Source organism: Condylura cristata, unplaced genomic scaffold (assembly GCF_000260355.1).
Source record: "Condylura cristata isolate star-nosed mole 26May11 unplaced genomic scaffold, ConCri1.0 scaffold00009, whole genome shotgun sequence".
NCBI classification, from domain to species: Eukaryota; Metazoa; Chordata; class Mammalia; order Eulipotyphla; family Talpidae; genus Condylura; species Condylura cristata.
This window is the reverse complement of record NW_004567110.1, coordinates 2,493,600-2,519,730: the sequence shown is the minus strand read 5'-3', so window position 1 is coordinate 2,519,730 and position 26,131 is coordinate 2,493,600. Positions and strand designations below refer to the sequence as shown.

Below are 26,131 nucleotides of genomic sequence, written 5' to 3'. Positions count from 1 at the left end.
GGCCAGAACGAGTGCAGAGGCGGCCAAACACGGGGTGCTGCGCTGCTCCCGAGGCCCCGGCCACTGGCTCCAGGCCCCACAGCCTCCCGGAGATGCCGGGTGCTGCACGTGGGTTCCGCCTCCTCACCCACTGTGAAGCAAGAGCTATAGTCACGTTGAGCCCGCAGTGACCGTCATGCAGACTAGGGAGCCCGTCGTGCTAGACCTCCGCCGCCTCCGAGGGTGGACCTGTCCGATGCTGGGCGTTAGACTCCACTTGCTGGCCTCGGCTTCCCGATGGAATTCAGAGAGGCCGGGCCGAGACGTACACCCACGCTAGGGGTGAGAAGGCAGCGTGGAGTCGGGGTTTGGGGGGCAGCCCAGAACCTGAGGACCCCAGGAGAGCTCCTCCTCGGTTCTTGACTTCAAGGAAAGAACTTTACGCTGAGCTAAAGTCACAGAAAAACAGGGGTTCTTCAGAGGACGAGCAGGAAAGCCGAGCAGAGGCATCCTGAGTGGGGTCCCCCAGGTGTGAGGAGCGGGTGCTCGCGTGGCTCACTGGGCAAAGAGGGGTCCGGCCTTGAGGGGCTCTGCGTTGTCTTGCTGCCTGGCTGGGCCCGTGGGGTCCCCTAGGCTGAGGCCCACCCAGTTTCCCCCCTGTTCCAGCAAACGCCCCTCTAGAACCTTCCAGCCTGCTCTTGCCCAAGCAGCCTTGGTCCGCCGCTCTGTGCTGTGAGGTGGGGTCTGCACTCGCCGTCTTTGTGGAACTGGGGGGCTGGGGGGCCGTCCGGTCAGCGGCTGTTCTCCGGCTGCTGAGTGGGCCTGGGGCGCCTGTTCCAATTGATGAGCTGCACCCACTTCTAGCCGCCTCCTTCAGTGTGTTGGGGGCCAAACCAGACACTCCAGGGCGAGGTGTCCTGCCTAGCCCACTGTCCTCGGGGATGACAAGTCTCGGATCAGCATGAGCTGGAGATTGACGCTGAATCCTGTCGATCTCACCTAGGGAGATGGAGCCGCGGGAGGCCAGGGTGTCGCTGACACTCCCCAGCTCCCCGGAGCCTCCGCGCCTTGATCCAGAGGAAGTGGCACAGGCACCGAGCCCGGGGGAGCAGGGATGGGGCGGGGCCGACCCCCCAGAGCCCACGAGGGCGTTGGGGCCGGTCAGGGAGACTGCAACGTTGGCTGCGAAAGACAGAGCCGACCTGAGTCGGAGGCTGAGAAGCATCTGGAAGCTCTGGGTGAATCTAACCTGCTGTGTGAACCCCAGGGCAGGGAGCTTGGCCCAGGCTGCGGGCTGCAGCGCGCTGTGGACGTGGCCCTCCTCGGCACCTCGCTGAGGGCGTGGCTTCAGAGCCCTGCCAGCTTCAGCCAGAGAGACGAGCGCACAAGCCCGCCCCCGCGAGGCCTAGAGACCGGCCCAGTGACGTCAGTGGGCACTCGGAGAGCAGTTCCACGAGGCCACAGATGAGCCCCGCCTTGACACCGGCCACGCCCGCAGCCACTGGGCGGCTCCCAGGACGGGTCCAACCGAGAGCGGCCGAGAGGCCCTCCGGCCACAGCCCACACAGGCCCCGCCAGCTCCCCGCCACTGAAAAGCCCCCAGGGCACCTGGGTGGTGAGGGCGTGAGGAGCCCTTCCAGGCTGGCCCTCATGGGGACACGGGTGCCTGACCGCCTTGACTTCTGTAATAGGCCGAAGGCCCCCGACTCCCAGGCGCTTGCTGGGGCGCAGCCCTGCCGCGTGTTAGCCAAAGAGGGAGGTGAACAGACTCCTCATCCCGCGGGCTGCCGACAGGGAGCTCCCCGGGCCTGAAAAACTTCTTTCCAAGTCGCTACGAAGGCTCCGCTGGGAACCTGCGAGTGAACAACCCCCGGTTGTTCCGGGGGTCCGGGCGCCCTCCCGCTGCCCTCAGTCCTGTGACCGCAACACCTGCAGCCGGGGCCCTCAGAGCCGTGGCAGATGGATGGGAGGAAACGGGACACAGGCTGCCTGTGTGGCTTAGGAGAATCGAAAAGCTTAAATCGTGGTGGCTTTAGAGCAGCTGAAGGACAGCCGAGCCCGCTGGCCCGAGAGCACAGGAAGCCCAGTCCCGCACGGCATCTCCTTCGGCTGCAGGAACATTAACTGGAACAAGGGAAGTTCTTTCAGGGGCTTCAGGTGGTCTGAAGCTGCTTGTGTACTTTGCTTTTATCACCATTTTCGAGGGTAAAAGCACTCCTAGCTCCTTATAATGGGAATCTTAAAACCATCTGCTCCTTGTAATGCAAATTCCGAAGCGCCAGGCTGTCTCTTTGGGAGCTGCACCATGCAGTGAACAAGGGCCAAGGGGGGAGCTGCGCTTAAGGCTCCTGCTCTTCGTGGTTAACTTATTTTAAGGACCCCCCTCTCGCCCAAAATCTTCCCAAGTGCTTTCGCCTGCGGCTGGAAACTCCAGCGGCGTCCAGACCGCCCCCGCCTGCCGGAGTGCCCCCCATGCCCCCGATCCAGGGAACATGCGTGGGAACCAGCTTTGGCCATCATGGCGCCTCCCGGTGTCAACGGGGGCGAGTGGCCCGGCTTGACGAAGGACCCTCTGCTGGTCTCTGGCCACGGACCCACCACGGCAGCTTGAGCACCGCAGGGCTGACAAAATGCAGCTGGCTCAGCTCCACCTTAAGGGGTGAGACGCCACTGCTCCTGGGGTCCCGGGGTATCCTTACCTCAGCTCCTGAAGGTGGAGGCACTGGGTGGGGAGGGGGCATCTCTACCCTCTGACTACCAGGATCCGCTTCTCTCCTGCAATGACTTTCTCAGCTGGCAATGTTCTTGCACCCCAGTGCTTTGCGTGGGTCCCAGGGACCGGCTCACCTTGGTATGTGGAAGAAGGAGCTCATGGCCACCATCACATCCTCCCACCACCCAGGAGATGGTGGGTGGCCTCTTTGACTGGCTGCTGGAAGCAGCGTTTTCAGATTCACGAGATGGGGCTGGATGGTCCCTGGGGTGGAAGGAGCGTGCCTTGGGCGCCCCCCCCCCCGCATCCCTCCAAGTCTGCTGGGGGTCTGGGGTACTCACCTACAAGGAGAAGTAGACGCAAATTCTGAGCTAGGGCGGGCATAGTCCTAAAATAACTCCAGGGCCTCGCGCAGAGAGCTGGTCCCGTCTCGCTTTGAGATGTGTCAAATATAAGATCACTGGAGCCTGAAACAGCCCAGGTCACTACGCGACGTGTCACTAAAATGCAGCTTTCTGTATGTCTTAAGTCTTGTATTCAACTAAAAATGTCTGGAAGCCAAAGCTAATAACTCTGACGCCTTAAACACCGGCCACTTCTCGGAGCAGCCACTGCAAGGCATTCCTGAGCTCTCTTCCAACCTACTTTATGAAGCCTTAAATCACTGCTCTATGGCCAGCAGTAGAGGGTTGCCGCTTATGTGGAAATAAGTTATCAAGTAACAGCGCCCGGAGGACCAGGGCGATAACCGGTGCTGGCGTGCCGTGATGCCCGCCCGGGGCACAGGAGACCAACGGGCTGGGCCCCTGGGGTGCTGGAAACGCGCCGAGATTGCTGCCAGGAGCCTGGGAAAGGCAGCCGGGAGCCGCCGGGGGCGCGCTGGAGACCGGGAGGGCGTATGGGGGGGCAGCCCGGGCAGGTGCCAGGAGTGGCCGCTCCCTGTGGGACAGCTGGTGGTGGGGGAGGTGTCCCGAAAGCAAGAGGGACAACTCCACGTGGCTGCCCCAACCCAAGTACCAGGGCAGGGGTGGCACGTGACGACCTAAAATAGTCGGCGGGGTGCCCGCCCTCCTGGGGGTCCTTGCATTAACCCGACACCTCCTTTCTCCCCAGGGCCCTCTGGAGTCCGACCTGGCAGAGCCAGCTGTGTGGCCCTTCCTGGAAGGGGCAGGCAGGGGCTCCTGGTGCCCACACGGCCGGTCCCTGGAGGGAGAATTCCCACTGGCGGGCGGGGTCTGCACCCATTGCGGGGCCTGCAGCGTCCCGGGTCCCTGCCCAGACGCCTTTCCCTCGCGTGCCTGCCCTCGGCAGCCTTGGTTCTCAACGCCTTGGGCCGGCCCGGGCCTGTGGCGCCGGCACGGAGGGGCTGGCTCCCGCCGCGAGCCTGTGCTCACTGGCGGTCGTAGGCAAGGCCTCGAAGCCCGGAGCGCTGCCCCGTGGGCTCGCCTGGCGGCTCCGGCGATGGCGGAGGGGACGCTGTGCTCGCCGCGGCAAGCTTGGCCCTGTAGGATTGAAGGTCCTGGGCCAGGACGGGTTAGGCGGGGGGAGGCCCAGCAAGACGCCAGGGCCGTTGGGCGCAGGACAGAGGCCGCCAAGGGGCACTCTGCCCAGCCTGGAGGCCGGCGGAGGACGGTGCCCCAGGCGCTCCCCGGGAGGACGCCAGCAAGGCTGTTGTCTGGCGGCGACCCCGGGGCCGGGGGCCGGGAGCAGCGGCATCACCCGACGTTGGGAAGGAAGGCGGCCCGGGTCCGGCGGAGCAGACCCCTCGGGTCCGTGAGGGGCGACTGCACACAAGCCGCGGGGCTCAGGGCGCCAGGGCTGCTCTTCTGAGGAGGGCACGGAGCCGGGTGGCTCTCACCGAGGCTTGCAGGGCCGTTTGCTGCTGTCCGCTTGTCTCTGGCTTGGCGTCCCTGGTGCGGGCAGGGGGCAGCCCCGGGGTCTGGGTCCGGGAGCCGGACCCCGGGTGGCTCTGCCGTTCCGCAAACGGATGGATTCTCTACTCCTCTGGCCTGGCCTTCACCGCAGACTGGCCAGCCGGCCGCCGCGCCGGGCTGCTCTCAGCACTGGCCTCAGCACTGGCCTCAGCACTGGCCTCAGCACTGGCCTCAGCACTGGCCTCAGCACTGGCCTCAGCACTGGCGCTCTCTCCGCCTGAGCTCCCCTGCGTGGGTCTCGGCTTCTTGTGCCTCTTCTGGGCCCCGGGAGCCGCGTCCCGGCCCCAGCTGGTCTGGTCCACCCCAAGCCTGGCTCATTCTAACCAACTGCTGAATTTGTCTCTTCTATTTGCTGCCTCAACCCAAATCCAAACCGACGACCTCTGAGCGCCCTGTCTGGGGCGCCTGCGCTCAGCTCCCTTCCCAGGGGCGCCCCAGGCAGGCAGCGGAGTCCCTGGGAGCCCCGCCAGCAAAAGGCTGAGCACTGAATGTAAGCACCCAGCCACTTCGCAGGGTTCCTGTAGCTTGTAGCTTCTCGGTCACTCCCTGGGCATCTGGGCGCTCTGCCCGCCCCTGGCAGGTGGTGCTGGACGCACTCGGCTCGGGGCGCTTCCCACGGCCGCATAGAGCTACGTTCACCACGGCGCATTCCCTGCGGCCGTGCTGCGCACCTGCAGGCGCTGTGAGGTAGTGGTGCTGTTCTTCCGCGTTCGGCGACCCCACCACTTCCCCCTCTGCCTGCTAATGTAGTGGCTCCACTGGCTTCTAGGTCATGAAACCACCTTCATGTTCCTGGAAAAGCAACTTGATCATCTTGAATTATTTTTAGATAGCACTGATCGGAGCTGCTAAAGGTTGGCATTTTTCAAGCTGCAGGAAAGGGGCCGGTGTGGGGTTTTCTGGCTTGTCAGGAACTGTCCCCATACAAGTTGGGGGTGGGGGTGTCTGAAGAGCCAGCAGCTGCTCCAGGTCCCCAGAACTGAGCTTGGGCCATCGGCCGGCCTGCAGGTGCTCCTGCTGCTTGGCTGTGTCCTCGCCACACGCCTGAGACCGAAAGCCACGGTGCCAGGACTGCACAGTGCTCACCTGCCAGAGCCTGGCCTGCCCCCCGAGGGCCACCAGCAGGCTAGGCCAGGTGACGGTGCGAAGCCGGAAACTGGCCCTTCTCCCGGGAGCCCGTCAGCGTACCCGCAGGAATCACGGCGCCCCGGGGGTGGTGTGCCCAAGGGGCCCCGCCCAGGAGGCTGTGGGCTGCAAGCTCAAGCTCCATGCGCCGTCTGGAAACTCAGCCCAGCGCCCGCCCCTGTGGCCCCAGACCCAGAAGTGGGCCCCTGAGAAGACAGCATGTGCTGTAAGCCCCTCCAGATCAGGGCTTGTCCAGACCATGCGCAAGCTAGCCCAGGCCCAGCTCCAGCCCCAGTCCAGCAGAGCGCCCAGGCCCAGCTCACCAGGTCCCCCACCCATGCCCAGAGCTGACAGTTGTGATGCCGAACACCGGCCTGTTTCCCTCAGCCGTTGAAAGGAAACCATTCGAGGAAAATGAAAGTGATTTTAACTTGTTGACAAATGAGGGCAGCAGATTCGTGTCTAAGACCAGCGTCCTCCTTGGCAGGGGGCAGGGTTCTTCAGACAAAGGGGGGAGAGGGAAGGGGGGGGAAGACGGGTGGGTGCCAGCTTCTGTCAACAACTGTTGACCTCCCTTCTCCTTGGAATGCAAGAAGATGCCTGCGAACAAGGCAGGTGGGAAGCAGACTTGTGGATTCCTTTACAGAGGGGAAAGGAAAGGAAAGGAACAACCCAGGGGGAGAGAAAGATACATGCTCACTAGAGCGTCCTACAAGGTCTACTGACTTGGAACCCAGCAGCACACTGAAAGCGCATCAAGAGCCAACCCACCAGCCGCCAGCACGAGGCCAAGGCAGGAGAGAGCCTAACCTGGCTCTCTACTACCCCCAAAGTCTCAAGATGGCCGCTTAGCTCCGCCCTCAGGTCCTCCCAGTCTCCCTCTGGTGCTGCTGGGAGTTGTAGTTTCAGGGCCTGGAGTAGGGGTGGGGTCCACACAACCTGTGTCTGCCGAGTTGGTTCAGGACATCCTTTCCCCTGACAACCAGAGAAGCGTGGCTGGCCAAGGGGCCACCTCCGTGGCTCCCTCTGGAATGAGGTCAGCTTTGCCTCTCTGATTCTCGTGTCTGCAAAAGCTGGAATCTTCCTCCTGAGGTCTGGCTCTTCTAGTTTTGGCAAGACTTAGGGCATCCTCAGCTAATCCACTTCTAGAGAAAGTAACTTTTAAAGCTCAATAGTTACTCTAGGGAAGCTCGATCCCTTCAATGAGACGGCCTTGTGCTGGCCTGTCTGAGCCCACGGGTGCTGCAGGCTTAGTTGGAACGTCACCCCCCACGCGTCTCAGCAGGCCCAGGCTGACGGGTGCCTCCGGCTCCCGAGCTTTGTCTGATGCTCAAATCTGTGCAACTTGAGGCATTTTCTTTTTACATTTTTACATATTTTTGTGCATTTTTCCATCTCAGTTGCAATCCCCTCGGGTTTCCCATCACCAGATCACCCACAGTCCAGTGCATTTCCCTCCCCCACTGTTTGTGCTCCCGTTCCCCACTCCACCCCGGCAAAATGTCTCGAGAGGCATTTTCAGGCGACACTTGCCCCCACCAGCCTGGTGGCCGCTGCACCCAGCTGACGTTACTCCCGAGCCCCACGCAGCCAGCAGGGTCCTGGAAGGTGGTGCCCCTTGCCTGCCTGTACCCCAAAAGCCAAGAAACTGCCGGTGCGTAGCTCTCGCTGAGAGGTCTGGAGAGCTGCACCGTGGCGCCCTGCCCGGCGGAGGAAGTCCTCCACGAGAGGCAAGGGTCCTCGGCCTAGGAGACCCAGAGCTCGCAGCCAGCTCGGCCAGATGCCCATCACTTCTCGTGACTCGAGGTAAAGGGCGATAGCGACGCCGGACAAAGGGTCCCCGCGAGTGGCCGCCGGGGGCAGGCCCTTTGTTTCATCTGATGGCGAGCTGTCGGACTCGGTCTCTAGCCAGGTCACCGTTCACCACGCCGGCCACAGGAAGCACGGGTGCCGCACCAGTGTCGGTGTGTGAGACACTCAAGAGAAGCACGCAGAGGTGTGGGGACCGGGTTGCTAGAGAAATGCCTGAGTCCCGAGACACGCCGTCCGCCTTCGCTGCAGCGACCTTGCAATTTCAGTTGGTGCACTCGGAGTTGCAGGGTCATCAAATGCACTTGCAACTCCTGCATTTCTAGCCGTTCCGTGTGCGTGGAGGTGAAATGCGCCATCCCCAAATTCAGGCTGATTCGACTTTCCTACAGAGATGTCCCTGAAGCCAGCCATGGCCCAGTCGCACCTGACAGTTGTCACCGGGAAAACTTAAATCCCAGCTGTGTCACTAGGCACGGAGTGAATAAGTGTCTGCTGCTCCCTAGGGAAGGCGACACTCGCCTGTCACTGACAATCACCTGTTCTCAGCCTTATAGGTATTTCACTTGATTCTTCAATTTTCAATTAAAAATAGATGTTTAACTCTAGCTGCTTTCTCGGCCTACTCACTCAAGCTTGGTGGTCTAGAAGAGCTTTCCTTTTCCTAGTAGCAGACTTTGAGTTAGCTGAGCCTCCGCCTTATGCTAACTCAAGTCAGCTGACTTACTCAGGGGACTCAGGAGCTGTAGGTCACTAATTTTCTGATAAATAGCTACAAAACTCAAGATGTAGCAAGCATTCATCTTGGCTCAGGCATAAACCTATCACGCTAAAATAAGCACCTGACAAATTTAGCAGCGGGAATTTTGTCTCCAATTAAGTATCATAATTGATTACGGGGCATCTTTGCAAACAATTACTTTCAAAACTGCAATTGCTGATCACTAATTGCACTTTATTTGGACACATCAAAGTCCAAAATCAGAATTCTCGAGTAAAACGCTTTGATTCCACACCCTTGCCAAGATTGAGACGCCACCCCGCGCCCACCCGTCATGTCAGGCCCCACACGTGAAAGCTGACAAGCCGGGCCCGCCGCTCGCTGTGCCAACTGCGGCTGCGCGCACTGACTCGTTCTCCGTTGCTTCCTGCTGCACGTGTGCCCAGGCCAGAGACCCAGATTCTGCCCTTTGGGCCCAGTGTGACTTGTTAGCTGATGACGCAAAAACACTCCTGCAGGCCTGGGGACAGATACGGGGCGAGATCCACTTCACCCCCAGCACGCACACCCGACGGCTCCGTACAGCAGCCTTACAGCTGTAGGAAGGTCGGGCTGTGGGACTTTCAGAAGGGCCGGGAGTCTGGGAGCAGCCGCTGCCTGTGGCGTGGCACCTGAAGTCAGGCTGGGGTCCACTGGCCTCCTCAGCATGCGGCTCCCGCCTTGGATCGCTTCTCGAAGCACCTAACGCAAGCGTTGCCTTGCACCGAGTTATACGGTATATAACGCTCGAATGATGACTGGCTACTTCTGACTCGACGGAGACTCGGCAAAAGTGACAGGGTTGGGCGTCGGCAGAGTCGCTGAGACAACCATAAAAGAATTTTTTGCATCCCTTATAGCCAGAGGGTCCAAGACCACAGACTGGCGTAAGACCCCGAAGTCGGGAAGTTTAGACTGCAGGCAGAAGCTTCTCGACATCTGTCTTGGCAATGGATTCTTGGAACGGACTCCGACAGCACAGGCAGCCACAGCAAAAATAAATAAGGGGACCGCAGCAGGCCAAAAAGCTCGTGCACGTACAGGAAACGTCAGTTGCACACACAACTGAGGGAGAGAACGTTTGCGGATCCTAGTTTCCAGTCGCTGCTCAAGCTGACTCTAACTCAGCAAAGCAACTTGACTTGGAAGCGACCCTCCCGGCAAGCGTGTGCGCTAGCAGAGCCTGAGATAGCAGGCTGGTAAAGTGGAGCAAGTGTGTCCAATTCTCAGCCAACCCATGCGGGGCCTTCGTTACTTTAGTGGGCTCTTGGCCATTAAGCTTCGTCCAGGGAGCTTGGGTTTGTCCAGACGGTCAAGGAGAACTTGACGTGGGTGGTCCTGGCAGGTTCAGAGGCAAAGGGAGCAGAGTGCAGGAAAAGAAGAAATTCAAGGGCAGAGTTAGAGTGGGGGCCTCAGGGTGTGGAGGGGGTGGGGTTGCAGGGAGGGAGGGAACTGGGCCTGACACACAGTAGCCACCAGGCCTCTGGGCCTGTGGTGAGGAGGAAAGCAGGGGCCCTAGGGGGCATTTTGCCTTCAATTCTTTGACTCCATTAATCTTAGAACTTTATTTCCAAGAGGCAACCTTAGCCTGCTGGTAACACTGGAGAAATCAAAACGCCAATTGAAACGTTCATTCCATTCAGTTCCTACAATTTCAGGATCATGATTGTCCAATTCAGCTTGAGAAGTGAGCGTGGGGCATCTGGACGTCCCCCGCGGTGGCCACTGGAGTTCCAAATCACGCTGCTTAATTCAGTCCATTCAGCGCTAGAAACATGTGGTGGGAAGAGCTACGGCTCTTAAGAGGGGCCCTGAGGAGGGTGCCCTGAAAACAGGTGCCTGGGATCTCACTTGTTTAGAGCAAAAAACTCTAAACAGCACGTTCCTATAAGGACGGCCAGTTTCCAGAAGGAAATTTCACCCACGTGCAATCAAGGATTCAGAAGCACATGGCCTCCACAGTGTTGCTGCCTGAGTGTGTCGCTAACCCCGGCAGAGGCCATTCGGAACAGCCCAGGACCAAGGGATCAGACCCAAGGGGGCATTCCCTCAGAGCCCGCCTGGCCCCAGTGCGCCACGGGCAGCCTTGGCATCCAGGAGCTTCTCTCAACCCCCACCTGCGCAGCCAACACACTAACAAAAAGCAGCCTGTTTCACCAACAAGACAGGTCTATCCGGAAACGGCAGTGCAGTGCCGTCAGGGAGGCACATCGTGGAGTATTACTCAGCCGTGAACAAGGATGAGTTATGCCTGGGTGGAGCTGGAGGACAGGGTGCTAAATGACCTAGGAGAAGATATAAGCACAGGCTGGTTTCCTTCTGTGTGGAAGCTACAGAAACCAAACCAAACCAAGGGTCAGACAACTGCAAAACTGACCCTGGAAAGCTGACTGGATCTGAGACTGAGATGGGAGTGGCGGGAGGAGGGTGGTGAGCGCAGGTGGTGGGAAACCATGGAGCCACACCTAAGGGAGAGATCCTATATATGGGGGTGGGGAGAGGCTGCTCGTCTATAATTAGATAAAAATAAGTGTAAATATTCTCAAAAAATGAGAAGTCTGTTGAACTTCAAGACTAACATGGGAACCAGGCCGCTGACTAGAACAAGGAATGAAAGGGTCTGCAAGGCAGAGGGTGTGTGCTCAGCAGCTGGGCCGTTGCTGGACACGACCTCTCCTCCCACTGGGCAGCCGGGCAGCCTCCTGACCCACTAGGTCCTCGGGGTCACTGGGCTCATGTCCCAGGGGCTTGCAATGTCGGCCAGCCCTGCATAAAGCCCCTCATGAGGGGAGGAGTGGGCACGCACTGGAGTAGCTTGGGGCCCAAAGAATGCAGCCCGGGGCTGTGAATCTGCAGTCACGCCGCCCACTCGTCTGCTCACTCGCACATGTCTGAGCCAAGCCGGCGTCCCGCGGCCCTCATGACCGGACGCCCGTCCCTGAGGTGGAGAATGCAGGCGAGCCTTGCGCTGCCCCCCACGACACATGTGGGGCTCAAGTCCTTTGGTCTTCCACGAAGGAACATCCTACTCTCTGGTCATTTGCCTCTGATGACTCAGAGGCCTGTGGGGGCCCCTCCCACATCCAGCTGCAGCAGGGGTCCTCTCCATGACCCATTTCTTCAGTCCCCTAACTTGGGAGGTCACAGCTGGGTGGGATGGAAATCAGCCCCGTGGCAGGAGGGTAGAAGAGGAGGCAGGAAGCCCCGGCCAGGCTGAGCAACCCCTGTGCGTCACAGGATGCGACGAGCTGCTCACTACTTACTCTGGGCTCTAATGAAAACACCCTGGATAGTTTCCCTTGTGTTTCTATGAAATATTCATATAAAAGCCCCACAAAAAACTATTAAAGTTTACAAAGATTAACAAACACAATGATAGTCTTAGAATATTTGGAAAATGTATTTCTAGATGCTATAACTTCATAACTATAATCCAGAAGACCCTATCACTTAGGTTAAGTACACGTAACAACACTTGAACACGTTTTTCATTGAAGTAACACGACTTACAAGACTCCGTAGGCTTTCCGTACTCGGCATTCTAAATCCGCGTCTCTGTCCTGCTCTCTAGAGTCTGTGTCAGCTGTGGGGTTGGCCTTGGTTCTGTCTGGGCACCTTCCCATCTCGGTCGTAGATGTTAAATGCTTCCCCTGCATCCTTGAGCTCATGATTTCTCTCCACCTTTCACTGCTCTGATCTACTTGCTGGTGTGTGTTCACATACCCTTGGGTCCCTGAGGTATGATTCATCTACAGTCTTGTTAAAGTTTATTAGTATTTTGTAGGTTTGCATCTAAGTTCATGAGAAATCTATACACTGTGATGTCCTCCAGTTTTAGCACCTGGGTAATATTAGTCTTTGAACACCTGCTAGAAATCCCTTGCTCTCTGGGGGAAGTCCCTGTCCATCTCCTGTCACCTGGTCAGTCTGTCCGAGTGTTCTATGGCCTTCTGATTCAGTCTTGGAATGTTCCGTCTTAAAAACGTGCCCGTGTCTTCGAGACAGTCCAATTTGTTACCAACATGCAGCTGCTGGCAGACCTTGAGGCTGCTCATTTCTGACTTCATTTGAGTTGTCTTTTTGCTTTGAGTCTGGTTTGATTTGATCTTGCTTATCTTAAAGATCCAGCTCTAGGTTTCATTAATTGTTTGATCTCCATTTTGTCTCCATCTAATCTTCATTTTCTCCTTTACACTAACTTCTGGCCTCTTTTCCTAATTCCTTCAGGTGTAAGAATGCCCAACTTAGTTCCTTGTGGTGAGGAATGTGTTATGTATACAGAACTGTCTTTTCTCTATATTAACAATAAAAAGCTCGATATGAAAATGCAATAAAATCCCATTCAGAAAAGCAATAAACCTGTAAGACATCTAGTGTCAAACTTACCAAGAATATTTCAGGATCTGTATGGACAATATTATAAAACCTTATTGAAGGAGATAAAATAAGATCTGAACCAATGATATTATATATCTGGGCAGGATGACAAATATATAATTATTTAATCATTGACCTATTGTGAGATCTATATGTATACAAAGAAATGAATGTTGAAATTATGAGCTGGCTCATGGAGGATTCGCTGTCAGATGTCAAAACATATCAGAAAGCTATTTTAAAAGCATGGTATTGTGACAGGAACCAGACACAAGAATCGAGTCTTCATGGTATGGGGAAAATGGAATTTAATGAAAGCCTGCGTGTTGTCGTGGGCCTCATCTGAGGCAGCTTCTAGAACTGTCTTACAACAATGTCAAGTTGTAGGTAACGCATAGAACCCAGAGCTCAGCAGCCCCTCTCGCCCCGCCCCCACTGGCTGGGAAAGGAGCCTTGAGACCACTCACGTCTGTGCGACGCTGCTGGTCTGCTTTGCGTCTTTGCATTTTACTTTGAACTAGTTTGAAAGCTGAATGGGTTTTGAACGACTTAGAACTATCCCAACACCTCTGTTTGGTGGCTGCTTAACGCTGACACCAGGTCTACGGTGGTTTTGGGGACCTTCGTGGAGACGCCCCTCTCCTGGGCTGTTCAAGCCCGGGGGTGTCTGTCTTGGCTCACGGACATAAAGCCAAAGGGCACGTGTTGCCGACACCCTGATTTGAGTTTTCCTGTCGCTGGCTTTGTGCTCGGATCTTTGCTTCTCTGCAGTCTTTGCGTCACTCAGCAGTGATGCGAGTTTGGTTGTATGATCTCGCCGTCGGCCGCCCTCTGTACCCGGCCTGCCTGCTGGCCTTCTGTCTGTTTGGCCTTGGCGATCATGTCCCACTGGAAGGAAGAACATCTCTGCCGTCCTGACTGGTGGATGTTGGTCTGTTTATGTGGGCCCAGGGTAAGACTGCAGGAGGGAAGCCTCGGCGTCTGTCTGTGTGGCTGTGTCTATCACTGAGAAAGCTAGCTCTGGTTTTGTAAGTAATCTCTTAAATTAAGCAGGCTCTTTGCTGATTCTCACGAGATAAGTAGGCATTCACATAAGCAGAATATCCCTAATTCTGGGAAAATTAGGAAATTGAAGTTTTATACTTCAAATGTGCTAAATGAAAATAACTTTAAAAATCACAGTAAAAAGAACCCATAGAATGGGAGAAAATGTTTGCAAGCTGCGTGTCTGATAAGGGGCTTGTTTCCAGAATCTATAAAGCACTTTTAATTGGGTTGTCCTCTCACGGCGTTATAAAGAAGCAACCCAATTAAAAATGGGCAAAGAACTTAGATGTTTCTGGGGAGCATCTATCCAGTCACGAGCTCATGGAAATGTGCTCACAGTAATGACTAATCACTGGGAAGATGCGAGTGAAAAGGCGCGGAGGGAGTGACTGTCTCTGCCTCCGAGTGTCCGTGAACGGAGGGACCTCGGGGCCTCCCGCCGCCCAGCCCACGAAGGCAGTGGGACATGGCGAGGCCACTCTGGAAGTGTTTGGTGCAACAATCAGCTCCTAGGTGGCCAGAAGCAATGAAAGCAGGTCTCACGGGACAGAGTCCCGGCGCCCTGTTCATAATCGCCCAAACTGAACAACTGTCCGTCTAAAGTGTCCACGCCAGGGACCCCGCTGCAGCTCGGCGAGCCTTCAGAAGACCCCAAAACCGTCAGGCACACTGACCGTTTATTCTGATCCCGCTGGTATAAACTTCCCTACAGTGAGCAAATCATGGAGGAGGAGCCCATCAGAGGGGGGAAGGAAATGGGCTAAAATTGTGATGTTTGGCACAGCTGTAAAACACACACACACACACACACACACACACACACACACACACACACATTGAATCATATACTTAAAGCTGGTTGCAATCTAGATGTTGGGTTCAACTATATTTTAGAAGTCAAGTCAAACATCCTAAGATTCAAGGTCATTTAAGTAAATCCTTGGCAAACGCTACCACGCTGTCCCTTCTGTGGCTGAGCAGTTGCCTGCTTTCATTGTGACGCGAGAGGGGATACCCTTCTACCTGGGTAGATCCTCTAAACCAAAACGGGCTTCTGGTCAACGAAGATAAATTACTCCTATGTGTCTGGGATCATGAGAAATGGACATCTACGCTTTGAGTGAGTCATGGTGATGAGCTTACTTGCAGTGTTGCATTTCCTGGTTGATCAGCTTGCAGTTTCTAAGATCTTCAGTTGACCTGAAGCCTTAGGCTGAGACTAAGTGGAATCGACGATGCCAGAAACCTGGATGGGCTCCCAGTGGGCCAGGGGTGTGCAACGGGCTTCCCGTGGCTCTATCACAAGCGGCGTGAAGCCCAGTCTTCGGCCGTGAAGCGCGTGTGGTGAGGCGCCCTGGCCGTCGCACCAGGGAGGCAGCCGGGGGCTGTGAGGCTGCAGCCCTGGCGGAGCCGGAGCCGCCCACCTGCCTCGTTCTGTGTGGGACAGTTACTCCAAGCCAAGAGGCTAACTTCCCGTAATGTGGCCCCAACATAAGTGCTGAAACTATACCTGGCATCAGTTATGGAGAAAGACGCCTGGGCTCGGACTTCTGTTTCTCAAGGAAAGAGTCTTGGCCTCAAGTCCTGGGGCTCAGGTGTTTTGTTCTCCAGACCCCTTTATGTTCTGTGATGTTTTTTCTTTTTTTTTTTTTTTTGATTTATGCATACAGAACTGGGGTACAGGCCAGAGGTGCAGAGAGTGAGAGGATTCACCAAAGAGCGGGGAGCAGACCAGCAGATTGACGAAGTACACTGCTGAGGGGAGCAGCGGGGAGACACGAGAGGTCTGCTGCGCCCTGAGGGTCACCTCTAGGGCCGGGGATCGAATCATGTTGAAGCGGCTGTGGCCAGCTTGCAGTGCTGCGCCCTAACCCGCTGTGCCACCAGCGAGGGCCGTTCTGTGATGTTCTTGAGCACCCATTTAAGTGCAATCAGATTCCTTATGGAAACTTCCAGCAAAGCAAATGTAAAGCCTAACCAGGAAACAAACATTCTTGCTACACCATGTACATAATAGGTCCATCAGCTATCAAGAATTACCTTTCACGGTAGAGACAGTAAGGTTTGCTTGGGTGGAAAACTGAGCGGGGCTGCCCGTGCACCCTGTCACGCCCACTTCTGCTTCCGGAGTGACTCCCCAGCTCGGCCACAGACACCTGATGACTCAGCCAAAGTCTCTTCTTATGAAGCTGCCACTTCTCACCCCCAAAAGAACCTACTTTGGCCTCCTGTGCTCACGCGTGTCGGTATTTCCGATCTATCAGTGTATGTGTTCTCTGAACTCTTAGAACGCCTCATCCATTTCCTCTTTATTTAAACTGTTTCCTCTTTCATCTCTTTATTTGTATTAGAGTCATGTTTTGCCTCTCGCCTTAAATTCTTTGAACAGTTTTCTGTTGAACTAGCCAGTGTACCTTGGAGAGTTCACCAGCTGATGAAAGCTTAATTTCCAATCGGTGGGAAAGGGCTGTCTAGCTTTAAGTGTTTCTGGTATAATTGGCTTCCCGTCTGAAAGGACAATAGGTCTTTTAAATCGCATAAGAAACAAAAGTGAATTCTAGGTGGATTTCAGATTCAAATGTGTAAAAGTATAAATGGAAGTATAAGAACTCCACAAATATACTAGAAGAACATTAGTAGAGGTTGATGAACTTGCGGGACAGGAAAGCTCCCGTGGAACGTTAAGGATGCCGAGTTCTCCCACTCACAGGTGTCCTGTGTGTTCAGTGAGACTTAAGTTGGCATGAGCAGGATGCCCGTGTCCTAGGCTGTCACTGGGATTTTGACTCTGTCCAAATTCAAGATCTTTAGCTTTAGGGTCAGATCTCATCCGGTGTGTTCTGGGTTTTCTGGCTGGCGAAGGTAGGCCTCCAGCATGCCCAAGTTACTTTTTCTATCCACTGTAGGTCTTTCAGCCCCATGATGGTCATCCCCTCCCCACCCTCTCATGGTGACATTTTCCCTGAGCTTAGGATTATGAATGAATTTATCCTGTTTGTTTATCATCCATAAAGAAGCAATTCACTGCAGAAAGCAGTTCACTGTAGACAAATTACAGAAGACATCTAGATTGTCTAAGGCTTTAAAATGCCATATCTTGAGGCAGAAGAAACTGGCTGAGCTGGATTATCTCTGGCTACTGGTGCATTGGCACCGAACTTCACAGAATATTTCTCACCTTCAGAATCTTGAACCAGTGAATGAATAGTCTTGTTCTTCCTTTAATTAAAATGTGATTCCTTTTTCACCCAAGAGAAAATTCTCTACCCACTCAGTGTATTCTGCTGCTCACCACAGCCATTTACCCCTAGATGTGAACACAACCCCCCAAGTTTGCAACTGGCCTGCATGGCCCCTGTGCCAGGAGCCTGGCCATTGAAGGTCCGTCCCTGCCTCCGTTGGGGTCTCTGTCCCAGAGCACCGCAGGACTGTCCTCTCCCTGACTGAATGGCGCTCCTGCACAAAGGTGCTGTCCAGTAGCTGCTTGCAGCTAGGCCCATGGATAAAGCCGTCTGCTCATGCAGGGCTCAAGCTGGCATTGGCGTTTTAGACGTGGTCCCTTAGGAGGGGCTGTCCTGGACACAACAGGGTGGTGGGCGGCACCCAGGCTCCCCTAGATGTCAACAACGCCCCTTCCCCAGCCACTTTGACCAAAACCTAATCCAGATTTGGCCCAATACCCCCTGGAGGCTAACTCGGCCCAAGCAGAGAACCTCTGATCCAGGGTCAGTAACCCTACGCTGGGTTACGTGCGCTCAGTTCTCCCACGCAGCTGGCCCACCCTCGCACTGCGGGGAGGGCGAGCAAACCCCCAGCCTCTGCCCGCCTCTGCCCCTGCCTAGGCTACGGAAGAGCGGGTCTCCAGCTTCCGACTGGGATGGTGCCGGGCAGGTGTCTGGGACTGTCCCCCAAGCCCACGCTGGCCGTTGCCTGTGCTGCCTCGCAATGACCGCCTCTCTCCTACCCTGGCTTTCCAGTGCCTTCAGGATCATGTTGACATAGAGCAAAATCACAAGGTTCCCGCTGCATCTGCTTACCGACCCGTAGAGGTTAGTGTCCTCTACTTACACCCCCGCCACCCAGTGGCCGATGGGCATCGGGGTTAGGGCACATTCCCGACTCAGGGGGCCTGAGGCAGGGTGGCTGTGCCCGGGCTGCTGGGTCACCCTGAGCTGAGGGCACTGCCAGAACCACCTTATCTTCTCACATGTCACAGGCCTCTGGTCACGGCAGTCTTCCACTGCCGCCGTCCTGGGGCCCGTGGATCTACCTGCATGTCACCCGTACGAGCAGGAGCTCCTGAACCTGCAAAGGGTGGAAGCAGGCAAACAGGCAAGCAGCCTTCTAGGCCTGTCGAGCGACACGAACGCTCACTTCTCTGCAACTCCTGTCCTGGAGGAGAAGAGTCCCTGAAGGGATGGAGGTGGACACTCAGGAGGCTCGGCCTGGAAGAGCTTCAGCACAGTGTGCCCAGAAACACTGACCTCCCCGGACAGGGAGGCCGGGCACCAGTGAACTCTGAGCCCCCTTACGATGAGCAGAAGGGCCCTGCTGGGGCGTGCTCAGTGGGAACAGGACTCGCTGACCACAGTTCAACTCAAACAGGTGACGTGGGTGACGCTACCTAGAATGTCCGCTCAGCACGAGCTGTCCTGAGAGTCCGTGTCTCTCCAGGGGCAGCTGTCAGACTGCTGCTCGCCAGGAGTGCTAGTGGCTTCCTCCCTCGAAGGTCCCGGAGGGAAGTCTGAAATCCCTCCCCTGCGGCCCCAGCCATCAGCCTGGCCTGGGGAATCCGCCCAACCCTCCTTCACGCTGATGCCCAGGCTGTTGCTGGTTTCTCCCCAGTGAACTGACTGAACTGGGGGCTCCCAGGACAGTGGCACTGGCTACACCAGTCAGCTGCCGGCTCCCTGTGTGGGTGGTTGGCCTGAGCAAACTGGGGGTGCTTACTGGACTCATCCTCATTGCCGCCTCCCTTCCTGAGAGCAGGGCTGGGGCAGGGCCATTATCTGGAGGCTGTCCCAGGAGCACAGTGAGGGAGTGAGATGATCCTCTCCCTCCTGGTAACCAACCAAAATGTGCTTTAATTCTGCTTCCTGCAGAGGGGAAGTGAGACTCGGACCTGCTGCAGACTGATCCCTGAGAACCACATAGAATGTCCAGAGGGTGTCAGGGGACTCGGGGCTGGGACCTTTGCCTACCTGCTGCCCCCATGGGCTGAGCTGCCGCTCAGGGGTGAAGCTCCTGTGCAAGCGTGCACCCTAACGTGGCTGCCAGTCTTCGCCAGCCTGTCTTGTCGCGGCTACAGGACTGTCCGGAGCTGTCCAGCACCACGGTGCTGAATCAAGCAGTGCCAGAGATGTCACCAAGCCCCGCTGCAGTCACACAGCGCTGTGTACGGGATGCTCCCAGCTCGCCCAGCACTGACCGGCCTCGTTAGGAGGCCTTTGTAGAAAGCTTTGCTGACGAGGTGTGCTGACCCCACCTCGGCGTGGCTCCCAGGATGGCTCGTCCTCAGCTTTCTCTCCTGCACTTTCCCCAGGTAGCAACTGCCTTGTTGGGTAAAGAAGGGGTTGAATTGCTGAGTCCTGGAGAGGGGAAGGGGCCGGGACCCATCACACAGCTGATGGCAGGCAGGGGCAGGGTGTTCCAGAACCCTTTACCTAGAGCATCCTGTCCTTCCCCAAAATGGCATATTCTACACACACAGCTGCTTTCACTCACTGAATCCCCACTGAAACTACAGAGGGGCGAATTGCAAAACTAAGTCCAGAAGAACAGGAGGAAGAGTAGCAGATAGCAACACATTTCAGGGACCGGAAAGCACCTATTTCAGCCTCCCTGAGAAAGTTCTACTCTGAACAGCATATGGGGGGTGGGTGCCCAGCATTTCTCGGGAGGAGGGGAAGGAGGCCGGGGGGTAGGTTTTAAAGTGAAGACTCACGACAGCCGTTTAGAAACAGCGACAGCCAGAAGCCGTCACAGCCTGCACCTCATAGCCCCACTCTCTGCCTGCCCAGGGACGGGGAGGTCACTCATGGAGTGAGAAACACAATCTCCAGCTGCCAGAGCATCTGGGGTGAGGTTAAGACCTGGGGTGCTCATGCGAGGTCGCCCGGCTGCTTCCCCTCCGAGCTCCCCGCTTCAACTTCAAGCACTCTGCCCAGCAGCAGGGAGACCCGAAGACTGGGCTCTGCTGACCACGTGGCGGGGCCAGTCCTGCCCTGTCTCGGACACACACCAAGGTCTCTATTTCTGGCGCTTGAACTTAAGCGAGCAATCAAAGGTCACCAGAAGCTGAGGGAAATGTCTGAAAAGCAGAACCAAAGCGAACCAGCAGGAAGAAAAGGTTGGAGTATTTGGGGTGAAGTTGGGAGAGTCACCAAAGGTCACGCGTATCCTCAAGATACGGCATCCAAGATGAGAAACAGGAGACCAGATCTTCCCGGGAAATTCGCTGGAGAACAAAAAGAGCTCTCGGCGTCTGCAAACCCAGGCAGACGTGACCAACTCAGTAGTACGGTTGCTGTGGAACAATCTGGAAGAACTCTTCAGGAAGTAAACAAAGACTAAAGACGGATAGCACCAGATGAGGCGAGGCCACGTTAAAGGCTGCCCTGGGAAACAGGATGCGGATAATGGCTCTGGCAGAGAAGGCGGAAGCAGCCATTAGTGAAATGAGCTCCCGCCGCGCTTTCCCAGAGTGCATGAGACTCTGGAAGGAAGGCCTCCAGGTTCCCTGTCCGCCCACCCCTGCACACTTGACAGCCAGCACAGTGGCCAGCAGGCCTCCCACAGGCTCGGGCACCGGATGTCGGGACTCCGTGACTGCAGGAGAGGGAATCTGGGAAAGGGAAGCCCACGCCTGCCTGAGCTGAGACTCGCGCATCCTGGGAAAGATGCAGAAAGCTCTGGATGTGCCTGCTGACAAGGGAGCTTCTTTTGCAAAAGCTTCTGGAGTATGTATCCTGGCCAAGACGGATTCAGCCCGGGCATGGAGGGCGGGCCAGGGAGGCGGGGTGGGGGCTAGCGGGCCCCGGGCGGCCGGGGAGGCGAGGCGGCGGGGCCAGCGGGGCCCAGGTGAGCCCACCGGGGGCCTTCAGCCAGGAGGGCCGCTGGAGCCCTCCCAGGTGCATCCCAGGACTTTCCCCGGGAAGCGCTTTTATTCTGTCGTCACGTTTGCTTGTTACAGCTGCGAAGTCTAAGTGCTTTTGCTTCCAGATTTTTTTTTTTTAAGATTTATTTATTTATTTGTACAGAACTGGGGTACAGGCCAGAGATGCTGAGGGTGAGAGGACTCACCAGGGACAGAGCGGGGAGCAGAACAGGCAGATCGACGAAGTCCACTGCTGAGGGGAGCAGCGGGTGGGTCAGGAGAGGTCTGCCGCGCCCTGGGGTCACCTCCGGGGCAGGCGGGAATCGAACTCATGCGGAAGCGGCTTTAGCTTTAGCTGTGCTTTAACCCGCTGCGCCACCAGGGAGGGCCTTGCTTCCAGATTTTAAGACACAGTGAAGGGCGGCTTCAGCTCCGTGTTCTGGATGCCACTGAGCAAATGCTACCTAAGTCGCCTCTTTCCAAACAAAACTACCAGGCGGCTGACCCAAGGCTTTGCCTGTTCCAAGAACTTGTGTGAACAACTTTATTGTCAGTTACTCTTAAGTGATTCCCAGTCACGATCACGTAGATTCTGGTCTGATATCCGTCAAGGTTTAATGAGGGTGAATCAAAGGCCTCTCAGACTGAGGATAATACATCGCTAGGAAGTGGAAGCACGAGCCTCGAGACGATGATCGGAGATGACCCGGCCCCAGCCGGCCGCGGTCTGGCCCGTGAGCCAGGTGCTCAGGCACTGGGCTTTTGCGTCGGCAGGGTGGCCAGGAGAGGCAGCGTCTGAGGGAGCGGCCGCGGCCCTCACTGCGCAGTCTGCAGCCCGAGGTGCCGAAGGCCAACCCCGCGCCCTCGCACCCTCTCCACGACAGGAGGCCGGTGCCCACCCAGCGGGGGCACTCGGGGCGTGTGAGGTACAAGGCTTCACCGCACCCGGGGCCGGGGCCGCGTGAGTAGCTAAACCGGGGAGAGGAAGGCTTGCCCCGAGGGAGACGCCCCCATGTCTACTGTCTTGTCCGAGAGGAAGCCACTCCCGTTTATTCCCTTACGCTGGCCAGCGCCTGCTGGCCCTGCGTGGGGGCCACCGGGAGAAGCCAGGCCGTCAGGTCCCCGGTGGGCAGGGTGAGCGCTGGCCGAGCGTCACGCACACACTGCAGCGAGCAGGAGCGCGGTCACGGGAAGGGGCAGGGGCTCACGGGTCACCTACGAGGTGACCACAGTGTGAGCTGGACTTGCTGTACTGTGGGGATCCGCGTCTGGGGGCGCTTCCGTGCTGACCAGCGCCGAGGCAGCCCTGAGTCCCTGAGTGAGGGGAGACGATGCTGGGGAGGTGGCGGCGGGGGCAGGGCCGGCCTCGGGGTCCCGGGAAGGAGGTGGACGGCAGCTTGCCCTGCCCGAAGCCTGCGTGGGCTCCTCGGAGGCGTCGGCCAGCAGCCTGCAGACGGGAGTCGTGGGCCAGGGCAGGGGGCGCTGTCTCGGCAGAGTCTGATTCAGCGAGGGGGGCAAGGTGGCCGCTCTGGTCACCTCTGAGGTGACCACAGTGTGAGCTGGACTTGCTGTGCTGTGCACATGACCTGAGCAGTGGCCCGAGCCCACGCCCTGAGGACTCTGCGGCAGGGGAGGCGGCCCACGGGCCAGGGAAGGCAGCACGGGCTCTCAGCGGCCAGGGTGCTCCGTCCGCCCAGGTGAAGCGAAAAACTCAGGCGGCAGGACCGTGAGGCCTCGGCCCCTGCTTGGCGCGGCTGCTGGCACACCCGGCCTTGCCCGTCAGGCCTGGCGAGGAGGCAGGCGGTGGCTCGGGGCCGCTCACATGAGTTACTGGCCGGGGGCACCCCGTGGTGAGCGCGGCAGGGGACGACTCAAATCGCGGTACTTAAATTATTAAGTGCGAGGTGTCCCGTGGGTCCTGGGGCACCACCTGCCGGGGGACTGGACGCAGCCTGGCATGGGGCCCTGCCGCTGGGGAGGCGCCTGCACACGAGCCAGGACAGGCGGCCTCCTGGCCAGCCCCTGCCTCCTGGCCAGCCCCTGCCTCCTGGCCAGCCCCTGCCTCCTGGCCAGCCCCTGCCTCCAGGCCAGCCCCTGCCTCCTGGCCAGCCCCTGCCTCCTGGCCAGCCCCTGCCTCCTGGCCAGCCCCTGCCTCGGAGCCAGTGGCACCCCAGGGGGCCCCTCACAGAGGTGAGCAGAGTCGGGGACCTGCGCTGGGTCTCCTCCACACTGGGCGTGGCTGCCCTGCGTCTCCTCCCAGCCTGTCTCCTGCGTCACACAGCCGCTCCGCCTGGAAACCGCGGAGCCGGGCCGAGGCGGGTCGGCGGGTCGGCGAGGGAGGGCAGGGGAGAGCGTGGGCCGCTTTGACCCCAGAGCACAGGGGTCCAGTCGGGCGCTTCCTCCAAGGATGGGGTGTATCTGAGTGTGGACCACACACCCCCACCCCGGGCTGGACCCCGCCTTTCCACAGCGTGGCCCCGGATGGGTGCCTGGGAGGGCGACCACCAGGGCCCACGCCGAGGCCGGCGGAGCCTGCCGCCAGCCTAGAGAGTGAGGTGGGGTGAGCACGGGAAACGTCCTCCCACCGGACGGACTCTGAGCCGGCTGAGGCTCTCGTAGGTGAAGCGTCCCCAGCCCGGGGCACTAAACAGGGCTTCCACGCCTTCTGGACCCTGCTGGCGCCTGTGAAATGGACACGGTTGGTAAGGGGTGACTCGTGTCCATCCTGGTCCCGGAGAGCCCACGCACTGCCCGCCGGGCGCCTGTGGGGTCCGCCTGCTCGGCCCCGATGGGCTTCCCGCCTCGCGTCACCACTCCGGCGTCCCTGCAGGAGCGTCCCCAGGCCTGCCCTGGGGAGAAGCCTCTGTGGCCAGTCCACTTGGCCGAGTCCACAGGTGCCAGCCAAGCGCGGTGCCGCTGCCGGCGGGTATCCCAGGTGGGCCAAAGGCCGCCGTCCGCCGTCCTGGTAAGGAAGCTCATTCTAGGGGAGCAGGCGGGGCGGGGCCCACCTGGGCAGACCGGGGTCCCCTGGGGAGCTCCCGCGGTGGTGGCAGCTGAGGTCCTGCCTCGCGTCCCGACAGCTGCCCTGTGGGTCCCCGACTTGCTGAAGCAGCTCCTGGCAGTGGGCCCCTGACCGCTGCTGACAGACCTGGCGAGCGGCCGAGTCGGACTTGCTGGCTCAGCACGAAGTGGGAACCGGGCTACGACCCAGCCCGTCTGGCCCCAAGTCCTGGCATCCAGGGCTCGGATGCGCAGGGCTGCCCAGGCCTGACCGCCTGGACTTCGCCCCTCGGGCTGCCACTTGCCCGACACAAGGACCTGGGCTCGAGACGGACAGCAGACGAGATGACCTCTCCAGAATGAAAGCGAGAGCCGCTCGCTGGCGGGACGGGCTTGGGGACGGGGTAGAAGGGAGCACCCCACCTCGGGGAGCGCCCTGGCGCCCTGCACCCACGCGAAGCACCCCTCGGGGAAAATCCCCTCCCCCCCACACCTCACACTTCTTACAAGACACCACCCACCCCCACCCCTACCCCTTCAAAACCATCTATTCCTGGTGCTGCGCTGGGACGTTGCCATAGCAACTGGCAACACAGGCACCCAGGGAGCTGGCTGGCTCGGCGATGGTTCTGTGGGGACCTCGTGGTTGGCAGAGCAGCGGAGTGAGCTGGCACCATCTGCTCTGTGCAGCGCGTTCAGACCCTCCCTCACCGCCTCACCCTAAGCCCAGGGCCAGGTGCGAGGACCCAGCAGAGGGACACGGGGGTCTCTGCCCGTCTCAGCGGGGGCTACGGCTTGAGTGCCAGCCCCGTGTGGAAACCGGGGGCTACGCGTGGCAGGGCACCGGTGCCCAGGCCCGGGAGCGCAGCACAGCGGTCCGAGGCTGGAAAGCAGAGGCCGTGGACGGGCCACCGGGCAGAGGCAGGGGCCCTGGCTCTGAATATCCCCGCCAGTGTCCGCAGGCAAAGGGAGGGAGGGAAACTTCCCTGGCGCCCGACTTCCTGCAGCAGCTCCCCATCGGCGGAATGTTGGACTTGCCACACGGGACCCACCCGTGGACATGGCGCAGGGAACCAGGGTGGGGAGGCGCGGCGTGGGAAGAGGGTGCAGAGCACGTGGGGGGATGCCAGGGTCCGCGCCAGGCGCCAGCCCAGGGGCTGGGCTGCCTCAGCGGCCCTGGAAGGGCGGGGCCGGCTCCATGTGGGCCGCACGCCCCTGGGCTTCACCGGCGTCCCTGAGCACGCAGCCGCACCGGGACGCCCGCCACACAGCTCGCCCTGCAGCTTCCTGCCGGGGATGGCTGAGCTGGGCCACGTGCTTGGACACGTGGCTCGGTGGCCCAGGAAATGGTGCACAAGTCAGCCCAGCCGTGCAGGCCACCCTGTGGTGGGGGCAGGGTCTGTCATGGGGCTCCAGTGGTTTCTGAGCCTCTGTCCCAGGGACTCATTCCAGGAGTGGGGTGGCCCCCAGGTCCCAGAGACGACCCCCAGCTAAAGTCCACAGGGCACCTGACTCGTACGTGGCCTGGGCACAGCTGGCACCAACCCGCCCTACCTGAACCCCAAGTCTGACCCCTTCCCGCCCCACCTGAACCCCAAGTCTGACCCCTTCCCGCCCCAGCACAGCCGTCCTGGGAGTGGCGTAGTGCCCTGGAGACTGGGGGTGGGGGGGACTGACCGTGCAGACGGCTGCCGGCGCAGCTGGTATCTCCCCATGGAGCGCTGACCTCCCCTTCGCCCAGGGGCTCTGGGCCCGAATGGGTGGCATCTGGGGCGCCAGGGCAGGCCGGGCACACACGGCGGGATGAACACCGTGCCCGAGCGCAGCGCCTGGGCTGGCGGGCGCAGGTATCTCCCCGCTGTATATACATTGTCTCAGCAGGCGGCTGGACTCGCAGGGAGACGGTAATAATGTCTCCAAAGCTTGTTTTACACGCGAGAAGCCGCGGGGTGTTGGGGTTAAACAGCTGCCGCGAAGGCTGCGCTGCGCCCGCCGACCGGCCCGCTGGAGTCCAGCCCTCCCCAGACCTGCAGGCCGGCCCCAGGCGTGCAGCGGGCAGTGGGGCGGGGTGGGCTGCTGGCCAGCTGAGCGTTGCCTGCAGCCCCCACACAGCGCCACCCGGGCTCACTGTGCAGAGTGACCCGGGCAGAGGCCTGGGCGGGGCAGGGTCGCAGCGAGGACGCAGCCAGCCCCACATGCCATAGCTGCCCAGAGCCAGCCACGTGATGCTGCAGCCCAGGGGCTGGGGCGCGGGCCGGGAGGGGTCTGGAGGACGTCCAGTGACGCCGGGC

General features: G+C 58.8%; 1 protein-coding gene across 1 annotated transcript in view; it reads right to left on the bottom strand.

Moving 5' to 3' along the window:
• Positions 1–26,131, bottom strand: part of KCNK9 (potassium channel, two pore domain subfamily K, member 9) — a 92,552-nt gene that overhangs the window by 55,810 nt on the left and 10,611 nt on the right. Inside the window, exons 5-8 of the mRNA XM_004679970.2 lie at positions 22,089–22,287; positions 21,902–22,003; positions 20,506–20,588; positions 20,266–20,388 (exon numbers count right to left, since the gene is read on the bottom strand). Coding sequence (XP_004680027.2) covers positions 20,266–20,388; positions 20,506–20,588; positions 21,902–22,003; positions 22,089–22,287 — 507 coding nt within the window. The remainder of the gene's footprint in view (positions 1–20,265; positions 20,389–20,505; positions 20,589–21,901; positions 22,004–22,088; positions 22,288–26,131) is intronic.